This window comes from Lagenorhynchus albirostris, chromosome 2 (genome assembly GCF_949774975.1).
Source record: "Lagenorhynchus albirostris chromosome 2, mLagAlb1.1, whole genome shotgun sequence".
Taxonomy (NCBI): Eukaryota; Metazoa; Chordata; class Mammalia; order Artiodactyla; family Delphinidae; genus Lagenorhynchus; species Lagenorhynchus albirostris.
Window position 1 is genome coordinate 20,383,942 of NC_083096.1, and position 27,642 is coordinate 20,411,583.

General features: G+C 38.8%; 2 protein-coding genes across 12 annotated transcripts in view; one reads left to right on the forward strand and one right to left on the reverse strand.

Annotated features, from left to right (window-relative positions):
* AIDA (axin interactor, dorsalization associated) overlaps nt 1–4,323 on the reverse strand; it is a 42,489-nt gene extending 38,166 nt beyond the window's left edge. For 7 of the 8 annotated variants that reach the window (XR_009536309.1, XR_009536310.1, XM_060127390.1 and 4 more), the window contains exon 1: nt 4,183–4,323. Coding sequence is in view for 6 of the 8 variants with exons in the window: in XM_060127390.1 (XP_059983373.1) it covers nt 4,183–4,292 (110 nt within the window). In the remaining 2 variants the exon portion in view is untranslated. The remainder of the gene's footprint in view (nt 1–4,182) is intronic. The other variant, XM_060127375.1, reaches the window with a different exon arrangement.
* Nucleotides 4,324–4,549: 226 nt separating this feature from the next.
* Nucleotides 4,550–23,925, forward strand: BROX (BRO1 domain and CAAX motif containing). 4 transcript variants are annotated; one of them, XM_060127332.1, is made up of 14 exons: nt 4,550–4,915; nt 5,533–5,595; nt 7,832–7,948; nt 10,746–10,852; nt 11,191–11,287; nt 14,147–14,242; nt 15,214–15,286; nt 16,282–16,387; nt 17,086–17,175; nt 18,920–19,005; nt 19,842–19,923; nt 20,226–20,376; nt 21,589–21,748; nt 22,743–23,925. In XM_060127332.1, exons 3-14 carry the CDS (start codon nt 7,848–7,850, stop codon nt 22,827–22,829), a joined length of 1,236 nt encoding a protein of 411 aa, XP_059983315.1. In that variant the 5' UTR covers nt 4,550–4,915; nt 5,533–5,595; nt 7,832–7,847; the 3' UTR covers nt 22,830–23,925. The 4 variants fall into 4 exon arrangements, with proteins under 4 accessions (XP_059983315.1, XP_059983342.1, XP_059983333.1 ...); XM_060127359.1 differs by lacking the exon at nt 21,589–21,748; XM_060127350.1 differs by lacking the exon at nt 5,533–5,595 and having other exon boundaries at nt 7,829–7,948.
* The last annotated feature ends 3,717 nt before the right edge of the window (nt 23,926–27,642 follow it).

A 27,642-nucleotide genomic window follows, 5' to 3' on the forward strand; every position in this document is an offset into this window, starting at 1 on the left:
ATACCTCAATAGTTATTTTAAAAAACTTTTTGTAAAACCTAGGCAAAAAAATTAATTTTCTAGGGCTTCCTTGGTGGCACAGTGGTTAAGAATCCACCTGCCAGTGCAGGGGACACGGGTTCGAGCCCTGGTCCAGGAAGATCCCACATGCCGCGGAGCAACTAAGCCCGTGAGTCACAACTACGGAGCCTGCACTCTAGAGCCCGCAAGCCACAACTACTGAGCCCGCGTGCCACAACTACGCTTCAGCCCGCGTGCCGAGAGCCCGTGCTCCTCAACAAGAGAAGCCACTGCAATGAGAAGCCCGCGCACCGCAACGAAGAGTAGCCCCCACTCGCCGCAACTAGAGAAAGCCCGGGCGCAGCAACGAAGACCCAACTCAGCCAAAAATCAATGAATAAATAAAATTAATTTTTAAAAAATTTTAATTTTTTAAGCCCATAAATGATTGCACCATTTTAAGACAAAGTGAAACATAAATCTGTCCACTGAGGGAAAATCCACCTGCTCTGGGTATCAGATGAGCAGGTAAGAGTTGACATTCTATTAGTAAAGGTAAAAAACCTATCAAATATTTTTCTCTAGAGAATAACCTCAGTTTCCAAGGGTGCCTACAGGTAATACAGGACTGCTCTCAAGGGGAAGTTTTAAATATCCTTAAAGCACATAAACAAGTGACCCACAGAAACCCCACAGCAATCCATGACAGAAACAAGTGCTTCTCAAACTATTTAGAGTGAAGAACTAGTTTTTTCCCCCGCAATCTGTTCCAGGCTAATACTTTTATAAAATAAAATAAAAACTATCATTAAGATGTCACACCACAATGAAATTCCTAAATTTTAAATGCCCATTTATTTATCTCGTTGCAGACCAGCAAGGACATGGGACCACACCTTGAGAGGCACTGACACAAGGCATAATAAGGATGATTAACAGGGCTTATCCAATCTTCAAATTCACCCATTCATTTAACAAATACTTATTGAGCATCTGTGTGCCGGATTAATGCCTCAGGACTGATCCTGTGAAATAGCTGATTCTAGGCAGCAGAGTCCATGCCACTCTACCCTAAGTTAGGGTGCAGGTACCCCCAGGTTGCTGAAAGAGGTGGCCTGCTAGAGGGAGTTGTTTTTAATTGATCATGTATATTTTAGATAGCAATTTCAGTTTTGACATAATTTGCTTAAATCTTCCAACAGTACTGTGGCATCAACTCCTTAATGCTCCCACAGCATATTCCTGAATCAAGCCATTCACTAGAATACAACAATTATATAATATCTAAATAAATAATTACTTGATAACAGTCTAGTGCTACTCTGGACACTACGTATACAGTAGAGAACAAAATAGACAACCCCTCCTATACCCTGTTTTCAAAGAGCTTACATTCAAGTGGGGAGAGAGACAACCAACCAAATGAATACATAACATATATTGTACTTTATATGGTGATAAATACTATAGAAAAAATTAAGCAGGATTGGGGGTTGGATCTGCAAGACTGAGGTAGAGGGAGTGGGAGTGGACAGCATACTTAACTGGACAAAGAGGGCCTCGCAGAGATAATATTTGGACAAAGACCTGAAGGAGGTGATCAATCGGCCCAAGCAGATAATGGGGGAAGAGTGTTCCAGAAAAAGTACAAAAGCCCTAAGGCAGAAGCATGCTTCAGGAAACAGCAAGGAGTGTGGCAGCACTTACTCTTTTCCTACTTCTGTCATAGTTATACCCATTTATTCTAAAATCCTCCAGCATTTCTCACAATGAAAAATAAATAAATAAATAAATAAAATCCTCCATTAGACTCAATACTTTGAGGATGGATATCAAATCTTATTCATTTCTATATGCCCAGCTCTCACTTGCTGAGTGATGAAACTGTTTAAGCTGTGATATTCTTACCTTACGGTAAGTACAAACACATCCACTCCCTCCCCCACAAAGTCCCCATCCCATGAATTCACTCGTGTGTGTTGCACAGCTGTAAAGACACAGCTGCCTCTGCGGTCAGAAAGGCCAGTTCTCCCAGACTTCTTCTTCTCGCTCAGTATCTAGTCAGTTACTAAACCCCATCCATTCTTTTTCACATCATTTAGTGGCCCCCAAATGGTCTCCTTTTCTCACAGATAATTCAAATTAAAAAAAGACAACTGGCCTTCATTTTTGAGTGTATTAATTTTAAATTCAACATCGTGTATGTAGCCTGTATGTTTACAAAATTTAAGCCAATCATCACATATTTCTATTCAAATTTGACACTGGTGGTTTTTATAGTAATTTTAGAATTACTCTGAATCATGAAGTTCAAGGTTAGTAATGAGGTTCAACAATAGATTTGTTGGTGCTTATTACTCTCTTGCTGAGATATTTTTAGAAATTCCAGCTAAACAGCTTGCATATTCAATTTTCCTTTGTAATTTCAATTGGACATGGTATTCTTCACTTTCCATTGTGAGGTCTGCTGCTGAGTGCCAACAGCTGCGATGTCCCACCATCACAAGTGAGAGGCAGCTTTAGATTTCAGGCTACGCAAGTTTAGTTAATGCAGAATGAGTATACATGGGTGCTCACTATCTAACCGGCTACAGTATGAAGGATACATTCTCTGGGAATGAAGGAAGTCTTCTAATTTGTCCAATTCACTTATACAACGCATCTTTAATAAATGCCTTAAACACTACATAGTAGAGCAGACAGGATTTGGAACTGGGAAAAAAAAAACAACCCAGACTTCAGCAGTATAGTTTTGTGACCCTAGGTAATCCGGTTAACCTGAGCTTCAGTTTCCTCATTTGCAAAATTAAAATAATAATATTCTCACCGAGCAGTTGCAAGAGTAAAGTGAAATCAAGTGAAAGTGCAAAACAAATGACAGTAGTTGCTACACATGGCAAAATGGCCCAAACCATGGTGGTTTTCAGGGCTTTGGAAAACTACAGGCAATTCAAAGTCAGTAAGATGAGATAGAGAACATCCACGCATTTAAATTATCTTAATGGCCAGATAAACACAAGTAACTATTGTAGAAAAAGAATACAGGATTTAGATCTTCCAAGCACTAATCGTGTATTCTTTCCAAAAGACGCTGGGGCGGGGGGAGGGGGGGTGGATTTTACTTACACATGGTTTCGAACAATAACTTGCTTTAAACCAAGAAGTAATTACTGGCAACAGTTTGCAAACAACAGCATTTCAGCAGGCAGTTCCTATTTTCAGTAAAATGTGCAAGAAAACTATAAGCAAGGTTTAATATATACGCAAACCTTGTCTTTTAATTTTAAAAACACCGCTGAAGTTTTGAGAGGAAACCATAAAGGGAAAGAAATCGGACTTGGGTAGATCAAAGAACCTGGTGCTCACATGTACCCTGCGGCTATACATTATACACAGGAAAAGGAGGAGGGACCCAAGGAGGCGGTGGTGACTCCTGTGCGTGGTCTATTAATTCACATTTTGCTCTCTTCTGTTCACATCCTGCAGGGACTCCACCCAGAGCAACCGAGGGAGGGGGTGGGTGGGACTCACCCAGCCTAGCAAATAACAGTCCCAGAAACCGAAACGGAATCGAGGTGAATTGGGAAAACACGGCTCCCCAGAAAGAGGGGTGGACAAGGGGCGCGAGAGGAGACCTTTCTTTGGGCTGAGGAGATACCTCCGGCCTTGCTGCCTCCTGGGGGCACCCCCTCCCCTCCCCTCAATCGCCACCAGTTCCCTCCTGCCCTACACAGGGTAGGAGGAAGGCACCGTACACAGAGCGAGGCCCCTCATCCCGGGGACGTGGGCGGAGAACACACAAGTATTCCTCCGAGATTCTAAAAGAGAAACTGAGGGGCGGCAACCTGAGAGAGGCGGAGGAGAGGGGAAAAGGAAACTGACTGCAGAGCGGGGGACCCATGAGACGGTGGCAAGGAACTCAGTAGGTAGCCTGAATGGGCTGGCGCCCCAAGAAAGAAGGGCTACCTGTTGCACGGAACTGGCCCTGCTGAGGCGGAGAGCGAAAAACCCCAGAGACTGGACCTTGGTCTCCAGGGCCAGTGGGATCTCAGCCCCAGCGCCTGCGGGGCCCCACCCTGAGAAGCCTTGGCTGCAGATACACTGATGAGAGACACCGACAGAAAGAAGCGGGAGGCGGCCGACTGGAGCCGGTCTGGCCCGCTCCCGCGGTTAGTCACTCACATCTGATACTCGTCTATCGCCTCCACCAGCTGGCCCCAAGAGTCGAAGTCGGCGCCTCTCCTAAAACTGGCGCCCCAGCGCTGCAGCAGACTTCGGGTCACCTCCGACATGGCCGGTCCCCACCCCGTCCCCTCCCGCCCCTACCCCAGCAAGGCCGGGCTCTAGGGCGCCATCCTCCCCGGGCCTGGCCCCGACATTAACAGGGCCAAGAGGAACCGCTACGGCCACCGCCACCACCCGCCAAGGAGCCGCCCAAGCCCATTTGCCGCCACAGCCAAACTTTGCGGCTCTGAAGCGGCCGCCCCGCCGAGGCTCCGCCCCCGAGGCCCCGCCTCGTGTTAGGTTGAGGCCGCCCCGCTCCACCGAGCGGCCGCCATTGTTATTGCGGCATTCTTCCTCGGGGTGGGAGGCCCGGCCATCTCTGCTCTTTGTCTCTGGAGGAGACCGTAGCTCAAGAGGGAAGACTGTGGAGGAATATCTAAGAAAGGGCTGAGGAACGGAGTGTTTTAAGGGGACTGCGACAACGCGGGAGCCTCAACCCAAGAGCGGCGCGCACTGCCGCCTCGGTAGCTGTCATGGCCGCCCTGACCACGTGATCGGCTCCCGCAGGCCTGGTTTCCGTCGCTCAAGTTCGGTAATCCGGGCTTTGCGACTCCCTCCCTTTCTCGTTTGCGGACTCGGACACTGCCTTTCTTCCCTCTGGAGGGGTGCTGTACAGACATCGAGAAATCCGGTAAGTATGTCATGAGGATGGGTGTTTCCCAGTACTATCCCTACCCCTGTTGTCTCCCCGGAGTCCCAAGCAATAGGGTCAAGGTTTTTACACAGGTTCCATAGACTCCCGGATAGTGGTCCCCAAAAGACTCCTTCAAGTGTTTCAAGGCACTAGAAGGAGATTTTTGGGGACCACTATCCGGGAGTCTATGGAACTTGTGTAAAAAGTGCCTTGGAACAAACGAGAGAAAGAAATTCACATTAGCCCCACGAATCAATGGTATTAACAGCTATATTCACTGACTCGCCTTGCCCGCGTCTCCACTAGCGGTTGGGGGCGGGGGGAGGGTCTTATGGCTACATAGGAGTTTGTTTAGGCACCTTCTGCCCGCCTCTCCCGGGTAGATAGTATCGGCTTTCCACGAAAATGCCTGTTCAGGAGGGGCACGCTAAGGTGTGCGCCTGCGCAAGGTCTTAACGGCGTTAAGCCGGACGGCGCCCGGGAGGAAGAGGCTGGGTGGTAAACAGGAAGTGGACGTTGGGAGCTCGGGGGTGGTAGGTTCGTCGCGGGACCCAGGGTCTCCGGAGTGGGGAACCCTTGTCGGTCATCGGACTCTTCCTGTGGCCTCGGCTTAGGTGGCAGCCTCGATCCGACTGTTGTGCTGGTGGCTTCAACGGCACCCTTCCTTGCACCTGCAGGTGGGTGTGTCGTCCTTTTACCCCGCCCTTCGAATTCTTGAAAACTGGAGTGCGGGTCTCTGACCGGACAGATTGGGTAGGGAGGGGTAGAGAACACGGTACTTACCGTCTTCGGTCCTGAAGTAAAGATATGCAGAACTTAAGACATTTTCATCCAGGACGTGGGAGGCCGCCTTAAAAGAGTATTTGTGGAAAATTTGTCACGGTCGAGTGTATTGTGTGCCATTATCTCTGGGAGGCTTGGTTTATATGCACAGAGATGCAGTATTAGTTTATTTAGGTTATAAAGGAGATTTACGTGGATGATATTTAGAAGGTTATATATTTTTGAAGGACTTGTTAAATGTTTTGAGTTACTCAAATGAACTTGCTCAATTTTTCATTGAATACACAGTGCGTTTCCTCATCCTTAAATAGCTGGTGCTCTCCAAAGCCGGTTTTGCCATGAATAAATATGGTTAGGGAGGTGCATAAAGTAGATATTTTTTACACTGTGCAGCCCACGTTATTTTCACCGATAAGAAAAATCCATGGACAACATTGTATATAATGGTTTCAAATTAATTAAATCTTACCGACTTTGTCTCCCACTTCCCGAAATCTAATTGCCATATTTAAGTCTTCAACTACACCTTCCTGTATTATCTTCGGTATCTTCCCAAGGACTTTTAAGCAAGTGACACACTCCTTTTTTCGTTTCTTTTTTAACCTGAAAGGTGTGGAACTTAATTTTTTTAAGTTGGCATTTCACTTAGGTAGTTTTTTAAATGTTTTGGGTTTTAAGGATAGACATTTTCTTTTTAATTTATTGAAGTATAGTTGATTTACAGTGTTTAATTTCTCCTGTACAGCAAAGTGACTCAGTTATGCATATATACATTCCTTTTCATATTCTTTTTCATTATGGTTTGTCACAGGATATTGAATATAGTTCCCTGTGCTATACAGTAGGATTCTGTTGTTTATCCATCCTGTATATACTAGTTTGCATCTGCTAATCCCAAACTCCCAGTCCTTCCCTCCCCTACCTGCCCTCCCCCTTGTCAACCACAGGTATGTTCTAAGGATAGATATTATTTTTTTAACCAACTAAACTGAGTTTATTAGGGACTAGAAGAGAAATCACAATCAGCAATATGCAAAGATGGGTGACCATAAGCAAATACAGAGAACAAGCAAGGGGAGCATGCTTTTATAGGGAAAAGAGGAGAGTTGGGAGGGGCTGTAATAACCAGAGAGTCCATTGGAGGAACCTGGGAGTCCAGAGTATGGAGGCTTCTCATTGGTTGGCCTGCTACAGCCTGACTGGCTGAGCTGCCATGGATGGAGAGAAGTTTTCTTCTTCCTTCTGATAGCAACCTAGAGGTACCTTCCTGTCAGAGATGTAGGTTTACTTCTCTCCTGTTAACTGAGGTCTCCTAGCGGGACCTGAGAGCCCCCCCTACAGGCCTGTCCCAACTCCAACTCTACCTGAGGTTTCTTCAGTTACACATGCTAAATATGTTCATAATTCAGCCATTTTTTACCATTTTAAGGATAGATTTTATTGATCAAGTATCATGTGGGGTTTTTTATCATGAAAATATTGATTCTTATTAGCTATTATGTGGAAAGTATATTTATTATAGAATACATGCTACAGCCAGTCAGTTGGCATCAGCAATATCATGTGGGAGATACAGTTAATTTAAAACCTATTTCTGTCAAGTAATCTTAGCAGTCTAAATAAGGGTCACCATTTAAACCTCTTTCGGAATCACGTTCCTCTGCTCCTGTGCCCTTCTCATTTGCAGCTGTCCAACCAAAGTCAAGTACTCCGCTCCTCAAAAGTGTAGTTTGGGGACCAGCAGCATCAGCGTCTCAGGTCCTACCCCAGACTGTTGAATTAGAACTTGCATTTTAACACGAAGCCCCCACCTCCTGCCCCGACGTGATTTTTATACACATTAAAGTTTAAACATTACTGCTCCAGTATCTTCAGCATTGCAGTTACTGTGAGCACATTTACAAATGTTTTTTTATAGGCCTGATCTAAGCATAGGCTGCTATAAACAGTTAAAACGAGATTGATGTATGGCAGTGAAGCATTTTATTTATGTATATGTCTGTTTTATATTAAAATGTATATATCCTGTAGTAATTTTCAACTTTTACTTTAAAAAATATTTTAATATAATTTACAGTGCTTATTAAATGTTTTATGTTTAATTGTTATACATTTGTTTTTTGTCAATAGGAAACACCTGGAGAGAATGACACATTGGTTTCATAGGAACCCATTAAAAGCCACAGCTCCTGTCCCTTTTAACTATTATGGCGTAGTCACTGGCCCTGCTGCTTCAAAAATTTGCAGGTAAGTTTGTCAGTCTTCACAAGTACTGATTGAGCCCCCCATGGATACGAGGTACTTTTTTAGGGTCATGCACAGTGAAGAAGTATGTAACACACTGTCCCTAACCTTAGACTCTTTATAAACTTACAAATGACATGTGAAAAGTTAAGTCATAGATTATTTAAACTGGGTCCTCAAGTTTAGGTCAGTGAGTGAGTCCCAGAGAGGCTAAACAGTCACAATTAAAAGAGTTAAGCTATATGTTACAACAGTACAAGAGACTCCACAAAGTCATATATGGATATTGTTCATTGGCCAGATAGTAAATTAATTGAGTTCTGAGCAGGGAGAGGTCCCTATGACCTGAAATAGCCTTCAGAGTGTTCAGTAGCAGAGAGGACTTGAGCTGGGGTTTAAATGCATTGTATGGGTTAGATCAGGGGTTGCCAGACTGTGTCCTGCAGATTGGCCCAGTGATTGTTTTCATAAAGATAAGTTTTTATTAGAACATAGCGCCCCCCCCCACTTATTTACATATTGTCTATGGCTGCCTTTCCTCTCTACAGTAAGATTGAGTATTCCCAGGGGAGACTTTATGACCTACTAGGCCTAGAATATTTATCTTCAGGTCCTTTGCTGACCCCTGACTTAAGATAGTAAGAAGGGAGAGGAGAAAGTCATTTCTGTTAGGTAAACCTTTGTTCTAGGGAGTATGAGTAGAGGAGTTTAACTGGCACAAAAGAGATCGATGCAAGAGAGATTTCGAAGGAGGCATCAACTGGCCAGATGTCTCATTTGCTCTGGAAAGTTGAAAAGGATTCATTTAGTCTAAGAGATACAGAACCTAGATGATCAAGACATTGGTGGTACCAGTAAAGGAAAGCCAAGAGAATTGCTACTTTTTGTGAAAAGAAGTAATTGGAGTAAAAGGTTGATCTAGACCAGGGGTCAGCAAACTTTTTCTGTAAAGGGCTAAATAGTAAATATTTTAGGCTTTGTGGGCTACACACAGTCACTATTGGATATTCTTCTTTGTTCATTTTTGCAGAATTAAGCTGTGGGCCGTATAAAAACAAGTTACAGGTTGTACTTTGCCAACCCCTAATCCTAGACATTGGTCCCAGCTTAACTGTTTTATCTGTAGCATTGGGCAAGTCTCTTACTAATTACTCATCTGTAAAATTACTCATCTGTAAAATTAATAACCTAAATTAGATACTTCTAAGGTACACTTTTCTCGAATTCTGTCATTTTAATATGAATATAATTTTGCACAAGTTGGTTTGCAGGTGATGATTGAATGCCTACTTGGAAATAGCTAGCAAAGTATTCGAGTCTAGAATAGGCCTTAAGGATTCAAATTCTGGGGACTTCCCTGGCAGTCCAGTGGTTAAGACTCTGCGCTTCCAATGCAGGGGGCCCGGGTTCAATCCCTGGTTGGGGAACTAAGATCCTGCATGTTGCGTGGCATGGCCAAAAGGAAAAAAATTCAGATTTTTTTCCGAGTCCAAGAATTACCCCTCCCAGCTTTTAATTAAATAACTCAACAATGACAGATTCATAAGGTAGCCCATCCCATTTTGGGTCAGCTGTATATAGTTGTTACTATATACTTTCTTGGAATCAGCCTCCTTAGAGCTGGTACCAATAAATATTCCATCTAGACCATTCAGGTTTAAGTTTGTGCTCCTTTGTAAACATCAGTGCTACTTACAGTCCTTCTAAACCTTAAAATATTTGAAATGTTAGTATTACTTCACTTGACACAGAAATTTGAGTATATGCTTTATCCCAGACACCAAGTTCTGGGTATACAGTTCCTACTGTCTTGGTGCTTACAATTTAAATTTAGTCTTTAGTCATTTACACCCAATTGTCTTTAGTCATGGTCCATGTAATATGATTTCTGGATCCCTATTTAAGCAAGTTGCCTTCTGAAAGAACATGTGTAACTGGAACAGGACCAAGTTAGAGCTGATAATGTAGATGTAGGATTAGATGTAGTTATACTCGTAGATGAGACCTCAGAAGGGAGAAGAGCAGAAAGCCAAAGACTGAACATTGCTGGAGGTGGGAATATGAAGGGGACATGGAAGAAAATAGAGAAGGAACTTTTAGAGATGAGAGGAGAATCTGGAAAATTTGGCGTTATTGGAATCAAGGGAGAAAAGAATTTTGAGAAAGAAACAATAAATGTCTGCAACATTTATTGCTGCAGAGAAGCAAAGGAGAATGGAGACGAGGGAGCAGTTTTAAAATGACTAGTGGTCACGTGTTTTTGCATGTTTGTGTGTGTGTTGTATTATAGAATGCAATTTTAAAATATGGTTTTGTACTTAAGTACATTTTGACATAATGTCAAATTTTGACATTGTAAGGGGATACTAAAATTATGTACAAATGTTAAATTTCCATTTTTCAAAAAACTTCTATTGTGAACTGGTCAGATTAATTTACTCATTCGTAATTCTTTCCTCCCTTCTTAAAAGCTTGTGTTAGTTTGATTTTTTAAAATTAAAACTTGCTGTGTATCTTTATTATATAATTGTATTCATGATTTGCTCCTTTAGTTGGACTGAGTTTATTTTAGTACAACTTTTAAAACAACTGTTACTGGAAATTTCACTTACCTCCAGTGTTAGTCCAATTAAATTCATTCCTGTATACTTAGTAATATCTTAGAGGAAGGGGTGTGTGTGTGTGTGTGTGTGTGTGTGTGTGTGTTTAAGCTTTTACAGTTGAAACTTTTAAGCCACTTTTACATAGATTCATTGTAATACAGCTTACTTAACATTACTCTCTTTCTGTCTCATTTAAGTGACTTGAGATCATCTAGAGCACGACTGCTTGAATTGTTCACTGATTTGAACTGTAATCCACAAATGATGAAGAATGCAGCAGATTCATATTTTTCACTTTTACAAGGTTAGTTATTTAAATCAATTTAAGTTTTTAAAAGTCAACTATGTAGAAGTTCATATTTGATTCTTAGACTTTTCAGATTTGAATAGTTTAGTCTTCTAGGTTATATTCTTCAGTATGCTTGAGTGTCAGAAATGTGAGAATGTAAAGGTAGTATGTGGTCTTTCTAACATTTTGAAAATTAAATGTGTGCATATTTCATATTATGTTACCTTAGGAGAAGGGTATAGAGGGGCTGGGAGTTTCATTCGGGTATCTGAAAAAGTCATTCTCCAAAAAATGTTCTAAACAGACACGTGATATTTCCTGTAAAACTGAAAATGTTTTCTACCTTTTTATAGGTTTCATTAACTCATTGGATGAATCTACCCAAGAAAGCAAGTTACGATATATTCAAAATTTCAAGTGGACTGATACATTACAGGGACAGGTTCCAAGGTAAGCAGCACCAACAGTACTAAATTCAAGCCATTTTTGTAACTGTTTAGCTAGTGATTAACTCGTAGCCTCTGTGTGGAAGAAGTAAAATGTAAGTCTGATCAGCATTTTGCCTTATCAGGAAATTAATATAAAACTTTTGACCTAAACTCCTAATGCAGTCTATTAAGTACAAACAGAATTTGTTTCTTCTGGACCAAATCATTTTTGAGATAATCAATATAAACGTTAACTACATTGAGCAGCCTTGACTTTTAATAACACACAAAGAATGGTTTGGGAAGTTGAAACCCAAACCTAGATTTTGGTCTTTGCCTCCATCCAAGCAGAGCAGAACTTTGCTTTGTCCACTACTTTCCTTTTCTGATGGATAGTTCAGATGTCTCTGGTCAGTCTCCTTCTTTCATTCTCCCCAGTTCCACCCCAGTTCCATACCCTTTTGACTGACAGTACTGTATTTGTTTTTCTTCCTAATTTCACTGTTTCTGCTCTTTTTAAAAACTTCCCCTCAGAACTTTCTCATCATTCACTTGAAACTAGTTAGATCTAATTATAACAGGAAACCAATCATAATGGTGCTAAATTTTTAACTACTTTTTTTTTTTAAACACCATTGGGTTATTTAAATAGTTATATATCTTTATCTCAATTTGCTTTAGAATTAACCGTTTTATAAAATCAGAAGGGAAGGAAATGGGGATTGGCAAACAACCAGGGCAGGCATTACAGTGGAAGGAGTGTGGACTTTGGATTCATACACACATAGATCAGCCTCAGAGCTTCTCCTGTGTGAACATCTGCTTCCTCAACTGTATGTGGGGGTTACAGGTATAGGGCTTTTGTGAGGAACAAAATAGGAAATTTTGTATTAAGGGGCTGATATAATGCCAGGCATTAATAGACATTCAATAAATGTTAGTTTCCTTCCTTCCTTCCTTGGGAATATTGTATATAATAGAATTCATAAATTGGGTAGGAAGTTATGGACTGTGGGTCCTTTCCAAATTTTAATATTCTGGGATACCAAGGTTTTCCAAGTAAGTCTTCATTTTCTGTTTTGCTTTATGTACCCCTTTGTACTTCATCTAAAATTAAGGAATATTTTCCTTAAAAACTTTTTTTAAAGAATCAAACCTCTACCATTGTTACATTACAAAACTTTGGCAGATTCTAAAGTGTTTTGTATTACATAAATTTGGCAGTTTTCCCCACCATGCTAAATTTTCATTCCTTGTGACAGCATTTCTCAGCATAGTTTTATGAGACAGTGAAGAATTATGTGGTAAAGGCCTTAAGTTATAATGTTGAGTATTCAGTACATCTGAGATTTTTAAATTATTTAATCCTTGATTGCTACTTACTCAATGAAAAGTGTGCTGTGAGTATATCTTCTGAAAAATGTTTTTTCAACTGTATACACTCTTAACTACTACCTAGATGTGGTACAATAGAAATGGAGTGTTTGGGAGCAAGGCAGATTGAAATAAACGAAGGGTAAACAGGAGAGAGCTATTCATGAGACCCCATAAAAATTAGCAAAACTATCTTATTATTTAAAGATGAAGTTATAAATTAGATATGCCTCTTAGATCACCATTACTAGAATTACTAGATGTAATTAGTAGATGTAATTCATTGGAAAGTTCCCAGTGCTGGAAAGAATAAGCCGTTAAACTATGCATTAAATTTTTTTGGCATGGTAAACTGTTTTAAGAAGTTTGTTCATAACTGTCATATTTTTGTATGTTATAATGTATATTAAACAGGATAGTTTATAAGGTATTTTTTAATTCATGTTTTGTAACAAATCTTTTTTTTTTTAATCTAAAAAGTTTCCATGTCTCTGTTCCTTCTAAGATGGAGGCAGCAATTAAATAAAAAATAAAAAGCAGAATCATGATTCTCGTTTCTTCCCTTTGGGTAATTTTTCTGTATCTTTATTAGTATTATATGTGTAATAAGGGTATTACTTCAGGTTTTTTACTTCATCATTTGAGATAAGTGAGATAATGTGTATAAAGAATTTTCAGGGTCTCATCAGAACAACAGTGAATAAAAATATTATTTGCTTTGTGAGCTTTTTGCCATCTTTGTGTCATGTTTAGTTATAGAATCTGAAGGAAACAAATAAGATATAAAATACACTTATTTTTGAGACCTTTTTCTTTGTAGTATACCAATTGGCTTGGCATTCAGAATCTTCTGCAGTTTCACATCAGCTTGGCTTTTTGCTCTCCTGCTCCTCGATTTCTCTCTATGAACTGGCAACTTCAATCAAGCTAGTTGGGTTACTGCCACCAGAAAAATCTTTATCCTGTCTTGTGCGTTAACAGCATCATTCCCTCATCTGGGATGTCCTTCTGCTTCCCTTCTAGCCATCTTTCAAGGCACAATTCAAACTCTGTTTATACCATTAAGCCTTCTTTAACCATTCTAGCCTGAAATGATCTCTCCTCTGAAATCCATTTTCTTAAAATGTGGTGTAAGAATCACCTGCTCCAGAATCAACTGGACACTTGTTAAAAATGCAGATTCTGGGCACTTCCCAGACTTTCTTTGTGGGATAAGTTCCAGTAATCTGTATTTTTAAAACTATTCAACGTACTGTAACCTTTGGGAACTACTATTCTCATGTTTACTATTATGAAGTACATTGTGGACCATTATGTTTAGTCATTCAGTGTTAATTGTGTGTGTGTGTGCTTGTGTCTTACCTCCCAACCTATATTAAACACAAGAACTCTTCATTTTTTCAGTTAGCATTTAGCTCTTTATGATTTTGTGTAAGATGTATAGCAGGCTTCATATAGAGATGTCTCAGTCATTGACAGTACTTAACGATCATGTTTATAATTCTAGTGCCCAGCAGGATGCTGTTTTTGAATTAATTTCCATGGGATTTAATGTAGCTTTATGGTATACCAAATATGCTTCAAGACTGGCTGGCAAAGAAAAGTAAGTTAAAAGGGAAGGGTTATGTGCATATTATTATTTTTCAAACATATGGAGCTTCATTATTAAAAAGTCTAGGCTATTGATAAAAAGTATCACTTCTAATAAATGTAAGGTTGCCTCATAAAGTTAATATTTTAAGTATCAGAATTATGGAGCCCACTGTTAAAAGGGAAAAAATTTTTAATAATCTTGTCATGGGGGTGGTCTTTCTGAATAAAACCCCAAACCAAGAAAAGGGTTGACTGACCACATAAAGTACCATAAACAAAGTTAGAAAACAAATGACAGATTGGTCAAAAAAATTGCAGTGCATGTGACAAATTGTTTTTATAATGCTTTTACAAATCAACAGGGAAAAGATCAACAAATCGAAAATAAACAGGCAATTCACAGAAAAATACAAAGCCTTATAAGTTTGTGAAAGATGTTTTGAAGGATTAAGGAACTGTGAAATAAAATGAGATACAGTTTTTATAATAGTACAATTGGATATTAGCAATATGAAACTGGCAAGTACCAACTGTGATGCGCCTGAACATGGGAATAATATGCAGCCATTTAAGAATGGAGTTGAATTCTATGTGCTGATGTAAAATTGTCTCTGAAGAAATTTAGGTGATTAAAACAAGAGCAGAGTGGTGAATATTGTGTATGTATGTGTTTTTTAAGTATGTGCATGCATTAAATGTATATTGATTTTTATGCTTGTTTATGCACAGAAGATTATCTGGAAGGAAAAACAAGAAGGCTTTGTCCAGACCCCTAAACAGGAGCTCTCTTTTTCACTTGTAGTATCTTCTCTTTGGATATTTTTCATGTGCATTTGTTAGTTTCTTAAGTGTCAAAAAGAAGAAAACGTAGTGAAAAACACAAATGACTAACTTCTGTGGATTTATGAGAATGTATTAGTTGTTGGTTTTAATACCAGAAACGGGATTCATCCTGTAACTAATGTAACCACTGTCTTTCAGCATAACAGAGGATGAAGCAAAAGAAGTCCATCGAAGCTTAAAAATTGCAGCTGGGATTTTTAAACATTTAAAGGTAAAGTAATAATAATATATATTCTTAATGCTTTAATTCTTGAATAATTTTTATTTAATTCTTTGCAGGGTGGGGTGAAGGAATTATTTCATCACGTAGAAAGAACTAGTATGTGTTCTGTTTTCCTTATGTTAAGTACCTTGTTGATGAGTGCAGCCAATTACAGAATATTAAGTGTTTCCACTTCAGGAAATCATCAGTGAATTTTACAATTAGACGATGCAAGTGGTACTTCACTGCTTATTTTTCAGTCTCTTCTGAAAAGATGAGAGAAAACAAAGCGCAAAAATTGATAGTTCTGAGCATTTCCCTTGCTGTATGCAGCAGTTGCCAGGAGCCATCATGATTCTGCAAAACCAGATTTTCTGAGTATATTCTCTGTATTTCATTGAAAATGCCAGTGGGGCAATCAGTACACACTAATTACATTAAATTGCTTGGAGATGTGATGAGAATTAGGGGAAAGACTAACGTATTTTCCAACCAGAATTACCCCCACCCCATTCTAATTAAACTACTATTTACTGAAGGCTCCTGGAGGCCAGTGTTGCATTTTCTCATGATAAGATAGTTTTACAGTGATGAAAAAGCTGTGATCCTGAGTGAGCTACAGAACTGTAGTCTTCTTTATATCTGCTATTATTAATGTGAATGAACAGTTTCGGCTGTCATGCAAAAGGGAAATTTGGTTTCCGTTTCAGTTAAACATTTTCTAAGTTGAGAATATGACTTGCATATCTAAGCAATTTATTATGACCCAAATTTTGCTCTTGAATTTCTTATTTTTACAAAAATTTATAAGAAGCTTTAAAAGTTTTAGTGTACAGGAACTTTCATTCTCTGTAAGCTTAACATTGCTCCATTTTATACTTTCTTTGTACCCTAAATTTCTGAAAAACCCCAAATTGAATATCTCATAACTTCAGTTTTCTTTCTAACCGCTGAGTTAAAATAAAATTTGGCTTCTTTGTTGTTTTTTTTTCTTTCTCTCTCAGGAAAGTCATATCCCAAAATTAATTACACCCGCAGAAAAGGGGAGGGATTTAGAGGCACGACTCATAGAAGCTTACATTATCCAATGTCAAGCTGAAGCTCAAGAAGGTATCTTAAATATTGTAAGGTTTTTTTTAAGAAAGTCTATATTGGCATTTAGTTCTTTTTTTTAAAATCAGAATTAGCTGGAATTGCTGGAGTTTCAGGATTTGAGGAATTTAAAAAATTGATTTTTACCTTTAGCATTTGCCTTCATTTTTCATTAGCTGGAAAAGGCCTTACAGTTTAATGATTCTTTTTAAGAGAATTTTGATTTCATGCCATTTCTGGCAGCATAATTAAGTCTATAATTCATCTTTCCCCCCACTCTACCTTGCTCATTTCTTTTCTGCTTCCACTGTTTGGCTTACCTTGAAATCTTTGCCTTTCAGTGGCAGGAAATAAATGAAGACTTATGTGAAAACAATAAAGAAACTTTGTTGGCTTTTGTTTTTCTTTATTTCAAACTCCAGTGCCCTGAAAGTATTTGTTTCCTCTTACATCATGCGATTTTGTAGTAGGGGTTTTCTGTGATTAGTAATTGGCTAGTGATTTATTTAAGGAAGTGGTATCAGAACCAACAAGCTCAGTGTTTTCTGCTTGTTTATGTTTGCATTTTCTGTAGCTTACTTTGCATGTTAAAACTTTTAACAAACTATATTAAAGTCCCGAATAGATATCAGACTGTCTTTTGCTATTATAATTGAACTTAAGGTAAATGCAAGTGAACTTAATCATACATTCACTTCATTGTGTTTTGGTTATAGTAACAATTGCTCGAGCAATTGAACTGAAACATGCTCCTGTACTAATTGCTGCCCTGGCATATGAAACAGCCAATTTCTATCAAAAAGCTGGTAAGTTCTATTTTTAGTCTTTAGATTTTCACATTAAGCTCTTGGCTTAGTAGGGAACAAGCAAAGCAAAAGGACTCTCAGATTGTTCCATCTTTTGCAAAGCTGTAGTAATAGCTGCACTATTTTATTAATCTTGTTTAAAAGAAAATAGAAGAATTAGAGCTGTTCACGGTTAATATGCTCCATAACTTCTAGTGAAAAGGATGATGCTATCCTTTTTAACCAGTTACATCTAATAATTAAACAGCTGTTTTTCTTTTGAAGTGTTTTTGGTCTTTATAACAACCTTGTAGTTACTATCCTTATTTAGACAAGAAACTGAAATCCAGAGAATTAACATAACTAATCTGTAATTTAACTGCTAGCAGGTGGGAGGCTGAGACTAGCACTCAGATCTTCTCCTTAACGTATTATTCTTTTCATTCACTTATTTAGGAAACATGCATATGTTTCTATTTATCAGATGGTTACTCTTTTAGTTGCTGGGTATACAGATTCACAGTCTAGGGAAGGAGACAAACATGTAACCACATTATTATAGTATGAAATGAGGTGTGGTTACAGGGCTGAAATAAAAACCTAAAGGATCTGGGCATGCTAGAGAAGGCTTTCTAGAGGAAGGTGGTGGTTTAGCCTTATTTTGAAATAGAAATAGAAATTCTAGATTTGCTGGGATGCTTTAGCATATGGGAAGAGTAGAACATTCTGTAGTATGTACAAAGATTAGAAAGAACTTAGCACATTCTGGGACTGAGACATGTTTTAGCTGAAACAGGATGAGAGCTAGGAGCAAAGGATACGAAAGTGTGCATATGTGAGGCTATGATTGGTCTGTAAGCCTGTCTGAGAAGTTTGGCCTTCATTCGGTAGGTATTTGGGACCCCTTAAAAGGTATAGTAAAGTCAATCTGACTTGACTGGACTTGAATTTAAGAAAGGTCCCTATCATTGCAAGATGAGAAATGGGCTTACTAGTGAAGGAGTAGTAGGCTGACTCTACTTAGATTATAATCATTTCTTCCTAAGTACTATGGAAGAAATGATGAAGGTTTTGACAAAGATAGCAGAGTAGGAAATGGAGAGGAAGAAATACATTCGAAAGGTGTTTGGCAGGATATATGAGCATGTGTGTTTTATACAAGATGCAGGGATGGGGTGGTGAATGAGGGTTAGGAGAGTATCCTTGCTTCTGACTTGGGTGACTAGACTATTCTTGGCATTGCTGTATTATGAAAAAGGTTGGAAAGAGATACTATAATAGTATTCATATTTACTTTGAAGTTCTTAGTCATTGCTATTTTTATCATTATCTCAAACTTAAATTGCATTAACCATCAAATCTAAATAAATAAATAAGTAAATAAAATAAATCACTTTAAATAAAGCAAGGGGTTTTTTTTTTTGTGGGGGATTTTTTTTTGTGGTACGTGGGCCTCTCACTGTTGTGGCCTCTCCCGCTGCGGAGCACAGGCTCCGGACGCACAGGCTCAGCGGCCATGTCTCACAGGCCCAGCCGCTCCGCGGCATGTGGGATCTTCCCGCACCAGGGCACGAACCCGTGTCCCCTGCATCAGCAGGCAGACTCCCAACCACTGCGCCACCAGGGAAGCCCAAAGCAAGATTTTTAAAGTGTAAATGCTTGAGTTTTAGACTTGAACGGTCTTTTAGCATCTGAACACATAAGCTATAAGTCTCCTAGTGAATCAGGGTGAAATTATATTTTGCTTTTTAAAATGTAACTTTAGATCATGCTTTATCCAGTTTGGAGCCTGCATACTCTGCTAAATGGAGAAAATATCTTCACTTGAAAATGTGTTTCTACACAGCTTATGTAAGTATTTTTAGCCCAGAAACAATGTAAATTACTGTCTCTCCAGCCCCTCGAGCACCAGTTCTGTCATCTCGCCTGACTCTTCGTTAGCATTTTACAGATAATGGACAGCTCTCAGTAAATGTTCCCTGATAGTCAGTGCAGCCATTGTGGAGTAAAGCAAGTGGAAGGAGATGATGTAGAGCTGGGTTATAGCAATGGAATTACTGTTTGATTCAGGCCCACTTTTAAGCTGGAACCTTCTGCAAACTTCATGAGAATTCTCTCGTTTCATCCTGTTCACTGAGAAAGATATTTACTAATGCTTATCTAAAGACTTAGCCATACAGTGTATCACCTGGGTTGGTGAAGAATCATAAATAAGATTTCTTATACCTTATAATCTGCTTTCAAACACACTGCATAAGACCATGTGCAATCCCTGCATTGATGGTAGACATTTAAAGAATAAGCATGTTCTATTCCAGCCTGGTAACATTTTTCTTAAGACCTGTTTAGTCTTTAACCTCAAATCCTTCCTCCTTCTCCCTCTGTATTAGCACACTAATTTCCCTCCTTTATCCCCTCTGCCCTAATTTTAAAAACAGGTTTCAGCAAATAGTTTTTGCTCTCAGTCCATGGTTAGAAGGCTAGTTTGGCTCAAGGCTTGACATAATTCCACTTTATATACCAACAGAGATGGGGGGAAGCTTATTCAAGTAAAGAGATGTAAGGGACTGCATTGATACTTCAAACAATGGACAAAGGCATTTCTTTGTCTGATGCATAACGAAAACGATGATAGTGGAAAGCATCATTTGAGGAGAGAATGAATAAAAATTTGTTTCTTTTATCAGGCTTATTGTTATCATGGTCAGACTTTGTTGGCTAGTGATAAATGTGGTGAAGCAATCAGGTCTCTTCAAGAGGCAGAAAAATGTAAGTATTCCTGCCAGAATATTAACTCCTCTTTTAAAAACTAATGTTTAATCATAGAGGGAATGGGCAGTTAAAAGAGATGTTGGCGGAGTTCATGAAAGGGAATGAGAATCAGTGAAGTAATTGGAGGAAAGAAAAAAGTGCTTCGAAAACCTAGAACTTGTAGAAAATACCTACCTACCCCTTATACTATTGTTGGTAGTGCTCTTATGCTAGTTAAAGAGCATCTCTGATTAATAGCCTTTTTAGTATAAATAATCAATAATTATAATCAAATGACTGTATATCCCTTTCACATGCAGTTTATGCAAAGGCAGAAGCATTATGCAAAGAATATGGAGAAACCAAAGGCCCTGGACCAACAGTCAAACCTTCAGGACACTTGTTCTTTAGGAAACTTGGAAATCTTGTGAAGAACACCCTTGAAAAATGTCAGAGAGAAAATGGATTTATGTGAGTACAGCTCAGTATGATTTTAGTAGTCGGTATAGTATGTGCAGTTGGCCCTCTGTAATCTGTGGGTTCCACATCCGGAATTCAACCAACTGCAGATTGAAAGTATATGGGGGGGCAGGGAGGGGGGATTCTAGAAAGTCCTTAAAAGCAAAACTTCAATTTGCTGCAGGCTAGCAACTATTTACATAGCATTTACATTCTATTAGGTATTATAAGTAACCTAGAGATGATTTAAAGTTTACGGGAGGATGTGCGTAGGTTATATGCAAATACTACTTCACTTTACATAAGGGACTTAAGCATCTCTGGATTTTGGTATCTGCCGGGGTCCCAGAACCAATCCCCCAAAGATACTGAGGTTTGAACGTATTTATAATGTTTAAATAATAATATCGTTTTAATAATACCACAGTTTGTTAGTCTCTATTCTCATACATTTTATATCAAGTTGCATTGAAGTTGAGCATTAATTTTCTATTTAAATTGGTGATAGAATTCACTTGTGTTAGACCTTTTATTCTGCTTTTGATGATAACATATAAAAGCAGGTTTAAAAATTCAAACATGAATTATTAATATATAGCCCACTTCTACTGTCCTAACTTTCTCTTACCTTTGTTTCCCTGCCATTCCTTCTCTGTGTGTTACATATACATACCTTCTCTTGGCATACTCATCTCATTCTCTTTTCAGCCACGTATAAAGCAGGGAAATTAATTTTCTGTCAGTTCTGTTTAGGCCTGTCAAGCAGTTTTCCATTATTAAATCAGTGTTGTTCAAACTATAGATCAGTACCTATGGAGGTTGTAGAATTAATTTTGTCCCTGCTTTTTGTCTTGCATTCTTCCCTTTATATTCTGCATCTGGTCATGCTGTGCTTTCACATCCTTGAACGTGCCCAGTTTAACTTTTATCACTTCCTTTGGAAAGCATCCCTGACCCCCCAAATCTGCCCCTCTTTTAATTGCCCCTCTTTTGTGTTCTCACGGCACTCCACATCCCTCATAGCTTCAGTTACATTGCACAGTTGTTGACAGAGTTTCTTGACTTTGTCACCTACTCATCTGTAAACTACGTGAGACAGGAAATTGTTCTCTATGTAATTCATCATTAAATTGTCATTTCCTTGCACAAGGTCTTGGACATAAATAGACACTCAAATAGTTAACAAATAACTGAATGAATTGCTGTTTCCATTGCTTTTTGCAGTTACTTTCAAAAAGTTCCAACAGAAGCCCCACAACTGGAACTCAAAGCAGTTTATGGTCTCGTAGAACCTGTACCTTTCGAATTTCCTCCTACAAGTGTGCACTGGACACCAGAAACATTGGCTGCTTTTGATCTCACCCAAAGACCCAAGGATGACAGTGTACGGGATTGGGTTTTTTCCATTCATTCACAAAAATTTCAAAAGAGAATTCAGACTTCACAGTTTGATATTGTCCTCTATTTAAATAGATGCATGTATTTGTCTAAATGTTCAATTAGCTAATTACAGTGCTTGGTGTAAAATCTGAACTCTTTTCAGAGGTAAACCTCTAGGCGCTAATTGTCTTCTGATTTTTTACATAGTTGAGTGATGTTGTTTTCAACACATTATCTTGCCTTTTTACAATTCGTCAGAGTCTCCTTTAAGAAGAGTGTGGGAGGACAGGTCTAAAAAGGATGGCTCATCCATGTTTATATTGCTATAGCAATGCTGTTTTTGATTCAGCATAGTGCATGGTATTTGAAGATTTGACCTAATTTCAGCATTCTGTGACATCATCCAGGGGTAAAATTAGACTGCTTTATTCATTTATATCTAAGTACATCTTAGTGTACTAAACCAAATGGTAGATTAAGTGGAAATTTTGAGGTTTGGCTACCAAAAGAGAGGGGGTCTGTGAAAAAAGGGATGGGAATTATTTTGTAGCCATAGCTGCTTCCTTGAAATTTTTTTTTTAATATAATTTCCTACCCATACTAAAACCATTATTCCTTAAAATAACAGTTTCTGCATCCTGTTCAGCCTCTTAAATAATGTCCTAAGAGGTAGCCTGTTACCGTCACAAGTAATCTTCAAACTTGAGGGTTCCATGTGCACAGGTTGATGGCTCAGTTTCTCCCTCCTCAGAAAGAGTAAGAGTACCATTAGCTTCATTTTTGCCTACCCATCAGGTTTTCATCTTCACTGAAATGTTGCTTTCCTGTTATGTCTTTAATTGAATTGGTTTGTATGTAGCTTCTGGCACAGCTTTGTTAGTCTCCGTGCTGTGTATTTTAGTATATCATCTTTATATTAGTCTGAAGTGGAATAGATCTAGTGTTTGTTTTCCAGATCTTAGTTTATGTACTTACACTGTATTTTTCTTCCTCCATAGGCTAAACCCAAACCAGAAGAAGTGGTGAAACCTATGAAAGAACCAGATATCAAACCTCAGAAGGACACTGGGTGCTACATCTCCTAAAATACATTGATACAGTGTGCACTTTGAATTTTCTTCCAGATAAGATAAACCATGGAACTTCATCTTTCTTGAAATGATTTCTCTGAAGCCTATAGATTAATTTAGTACATTCAGAGGGAATCTGCCTTCAGTTTATTTGTTCTTGATTTTTAACACAGTGGAAGTGTTTCATGCTTTGTTTCCGAACTCCTTTTTAATCAGGACAACCTGTGAAAAATTTTTATTGTGCTTCTAAAGGGCATATTTGGGGGTTGGGTTTTTCTTCCTGAACTCTGGGTAGTAGTAAGTTTCAGGTTAATACACTACAGGCCAGAATCATGTGGTTTCAGGTGTGTTTTTCTATCTTCACAAAAAAAAGTTTATTCCTCTTATTTGATACCAGAAGAATGACAGGAGTCAGTTTTTAACAGACAAGGTTTTTTACCCCTCTCTGATATGTCAGTTGTAGCACAGACTTGTTATCTTCTGTGTCAGTTACCTTTTCTGGTTGGGGGAAAAAAATCACTTTTAGTTAAAGATCAAAAAATCTTCATACCAAATCCCTTATACATGTTAGAATCTATAATTTACTTAGAAATCAGTGTTTATAGGTATGTTGAGACCATTTAAGAGCTTACTCTTATGCTGATAGCCCTGTACTTCATTTCAGACTCAGTAAGCAAACCTACAATATTTTTTAAAGTACTTTTTTCTAATGGATTTTTTACTTAGGGGACAGAACTTGGTAACAGCTCTTAGTATTTGTGTGAGAAGACAGTGAAAATGTTTTTGCAGAAGTCAAATAATGCATGATGAAAAGAAAGAACTTTAAGCCTAAACAAGATCGGTTGTCCTGAATTACACTGGTAAATCTCTACTACTTTGTTACAGAATTTAGAGTAAAATGCCTTTGTTAACCTGATTTCAGTGTACATGGTTTTTATATAGTTTTCTAAAACACTTATCCTGTCAGAATTGTATTGCTTTAGGCCAAAGGCCATAGCAGAAACTTAAGAGAGCAAACAGGTACAGTATATCTTAAAAATACCTTGTAATATTTGAAATAGTTTAGTATATACACAAACCTGGGAAATAGTGGATTCATAATACATACATAGGTTTATCTTCTTTTGATTATTCTCCTGGGGCATCACCTAATTTTTCTCTTATAAATGACAGATTGGTTCAAATAATAGAAGTAGTAATAGTAGGGTATGTTGAGAGCTTACTTTGTGCCAGGAACTGTGCTGAGCACTTACATAGATAAACACAGCAACTCTGTGACAAATAAGTAAAACCTGCATAAAGTATTGAGATAGGAATAAACATTTCATTATGAAAAATAGATTATACCTATCTGAATATTGTGCTAAAATAAATGATTACTTAAATCATAGTTTATACTCATGGGAAAAAAAGCTACATAGAATCAGTGAGGTTTTTTTTTTATATATGGAAATGCTAATTACTCCTTGCTATATAACATTTAATATTTGAAGCTGCAGTTTTCAGAATCAGTGGAGTAATAACAGACATTTATTTTGTTGTTTATAGAAAAAATACTTTAATTTCCCTGTATTTTTGTGCTCTATGCCTTTTACTGACAAAACTTTAAACTGTACTTGATGTGAGCTTATTACTCTTGGCCTGTAAGATCTATTTATTTTAGAAACAAGTGCTTATTAGTTACTAAATTTTCACATTTGAAAATTTAGTAACTAGGCTAAATTTATTGACAATATGTGTCAGTTTCACATATTGACATTTTTATGGGTCATACTTCCATATATGGAATGAAAACATGTAATATGCTCAGTGCTTCTGTAAAGTGCAGTAAATACTGGTATTACATTTAATCAATAATTGGCAACTTTAAGATAAGCAGATAGTAAATATTCTGTTGACTCAGCAAAGGTGACGCTTTGACTAACTATCCCATTATATATAATATTCTTTGAAATCGTCTTCGAAATTTGGGGAAGTGAATAAATGTAAAGAAGTTGCATGAATGTCATAGATGTAATAACTATTTGTGTTAACTACTGCATACTTAGTTTAAACCAGATAATGACAACTAACATATCCTGCTAAAAGTGTTGTTAATATACTGAATTATCTATTTATGAAAATAAAAGTGATTCTACTTCCAATTTCATGGGAATTTTTGTTTTTCAATAAATATTTTTATGTTTATTAAGCCAGTAACAAGGTTAATACAATGTAAAATCATATTTCTTCACAGTTGTATTTTAAAATGACAGATGCATTTGCATCAGTTGTTTTATGCTACATGAATTCATTAAACACTCAACGTTCCTTGACCTATTTGGTTTCTACTTATGCTCATTGGTACTTACCACCTTTTAATCTTGAAGTAGGGTTTCAGTCAGCCTGCATATATTTTTATTCACAGTATTATCCAGCATGCTGCAGTCTTGTATACGGTGGTGAGCTAAGCTAGAGACCTTATCATTATTGCTGTACAGTACTCTGCAGAAAACTTTGTACTTTGGAAACTTTGAGGTAGCATTTTCAGTACTATATAAATATACTCAGATAAAATCATATTCAGAAATATTTCCTTCTAGAGTAATCATGCTTTAGAAAATGAGGCATTTTTTGTCTCGATATGTGCGTAAAAATAAACTTGTGTCATTTGGTTTACTATACTTTTGTATCTAAAGACTTTAATCTGATATTTGAGTAATTTGCTTCGAATTTACATTCTTGTTTTAAAAAATGTTTTTGTAGTAAACTAAAGGGATTAAAATAGTTAATCTGGAGGGGGCGCCTACTCTGAATTATAGAACAGAAAGCAGTGTTGGATTGTATTTACCCAAAAGGCCAGAGCTATCACTTATGCGATTCAGCGTATCTGATGACTGTGATGTGCTTGAGGTGGGTGTAAGCTCATAGCTCCCTCTAAGAGTGCTCCCCAGAGAAAGTGTTAGATCACCCAGCGGCTTGATACTGTCCAGAGCTTCTCTGGTCGTTTGCCTCAAGCTATTGATCTCAGCCTTCTGGGGCTGACTGGGCAGGGCCTAAGGTGGCTGGAGCTCCCAGGCTGGTCACCTCCAGAATTTCAAACAATGAACTTCCTAGATCATCTGCTATGATGTAGGAAAAGTTGAGAAACACCCCAATAGGACAGGCATGTCAGTAATGTCACTCTTACTCCTGGTGGCTGGGTGCAGGTTTATGGTCTAATACTGAAAATAAAGGTAGAAGAGTCCGGCCAGGTTATGTTCTGTCAGCATTTCTCAAGGAGGAGCAGTGGTTTGTTTATACATGTGTTTGTTTATTCAGATTTCACATATATCCTCCCCAGAATGCCTCACTCTGCCTGCCTGGGGTGAGTCACCAATTGGAGTGGGCCCATCTCCTCAGGTAAAATGGCGTGGAGAAACTGGCAGTGAATGCTGCCCTGTGAAGCTGTGAAGTGGGGCTTTGGCTGTCCCATCCTTGCTTTTACCAGAGGCTCAGCCTTCAGACGCCCTCAGGGGAAGAGGGAAAGGGAGGAGGGGGCACCGCAGGCCCAGGCAGGCAAGGCTGACGCACTCTTGGTAGTTACCCAGGGCCGGTTCCGTTAACCTGGTTCATTTGGAAAAAAAAATTTTTTTAAAGACTGTTCTCTTTATTTTTCCAATCTATTATATAGTACCTTCCCCCACCCATTGAAGTGAACTGACCGTATGATTCATTTATTAAACAAATACTGAGTTCCAGCTGTGTCAGGTACTGTAGTGGCAGGAGGTAAATAAGGCAGGGAGCACACAGGTAAAACCCCTTCCACCCTGGCTGGTGGGCGGGTCAGAGAAGGAAGGGAAGAGGGAAACAAAAACAGGATAAGTGAAATATAGATTGTGTTCAATGTTGATAAGTACTAAGGAGACAAAACAATGACGTAAGCTGTCGAGTGGTGGTGGTGGTGGTGGTGAACGAAGTCAGCTGGTTCTTTGAACGACTGGAGCCCCGGGAAGACCTCGAGCCAAAGACCTGAAGGAAGTGAGGGAACAAAGTCTAAGGGAAGACAGACTCATCCAGAGAACAGCCCGCACAAGGTCCCTGCAGGGCAGAGAGCCTGTGTGGTCAGGGAACGGCAGTAAGAGGGCCAGTGGCTGGAATGAGACAGGGGCAGCTCAGGGGGAAGGTATCAGTAGAACAAAATGGGGCCAGAAAGGTACTGGGGCCAGATCTACAACCTTGTAGGCCATTGTAAGGACTTTGGCTTTTACTCGGGGTGAGACGAGAACCCACTGGAGAGTTTTAAATAGAGAAGTGACGTGGTATGATTTAACATTTAACAACTCTTACTGCTTTTTGAGTGTAGATGGTAGGAAGCCAATTAGCAGACTGCTGCAATAATCCAGGTGACAGATGATGGCTTAGACCAGGGTGGTGGCAGTGGAATGGTGGTATTAAGACTCTGGCAATAACCCAGAGAACTTCCTGTTGGATTTAATGTGAGGTGTGATTAAAGGAGAAGAATCAAGAATGTCTCCAATGTTTTTGGCCTGAGGATCTGGAAGAATAGGGTTGCCATTTATTGAAATGGGAAGACTGCCAGAGGAGTAGATGTGAGTGTGTGAGTGGGAGCTGGGTGAGTGGGTGGGGTAGTTTCAGGAAGGAGAAGCGTGCACTGAAAGTATGAGCAAAAGGTTTAGACATGGATTGCGTTGTCTGTTAGCCGTCCAAAAAGAGACGTCAAGAAGAGACTTCAAGTAGACGGTAGATCTATGCATCTGAGATTCAGGGAGATAAAAATGTTGGCTATAAATGTGTGTGTAGATAGTATTTAAAGCCATAGGGCTGGGACTTCCCTGATGGCACAGTG

Excerpts from the sequence above, each read along its gene's own strand:
- BROX (XM_060127332.1), top strand. The coding sequence starts at position 7,848 with ATGACACATTGGTTTCATAGGAACCCATTAAAAGCCACAGCTCCTGTC. Across the intron at positions 10,853-11,190 it reads ATATTTTTCACTTTTACAAG|GTTTCATTAACTCATTGGAT; the intron begins GTTAGTTATTTA and ends ACCTTTTTATAG. Across the intron at positions 19,006-19,841 it reads TGTGTTTCTACACAGCTTAT|GCTTATTGTTATCATGGTCA; the intron begins GTAAGTATTTTT and ends TTCTTTTATCAG.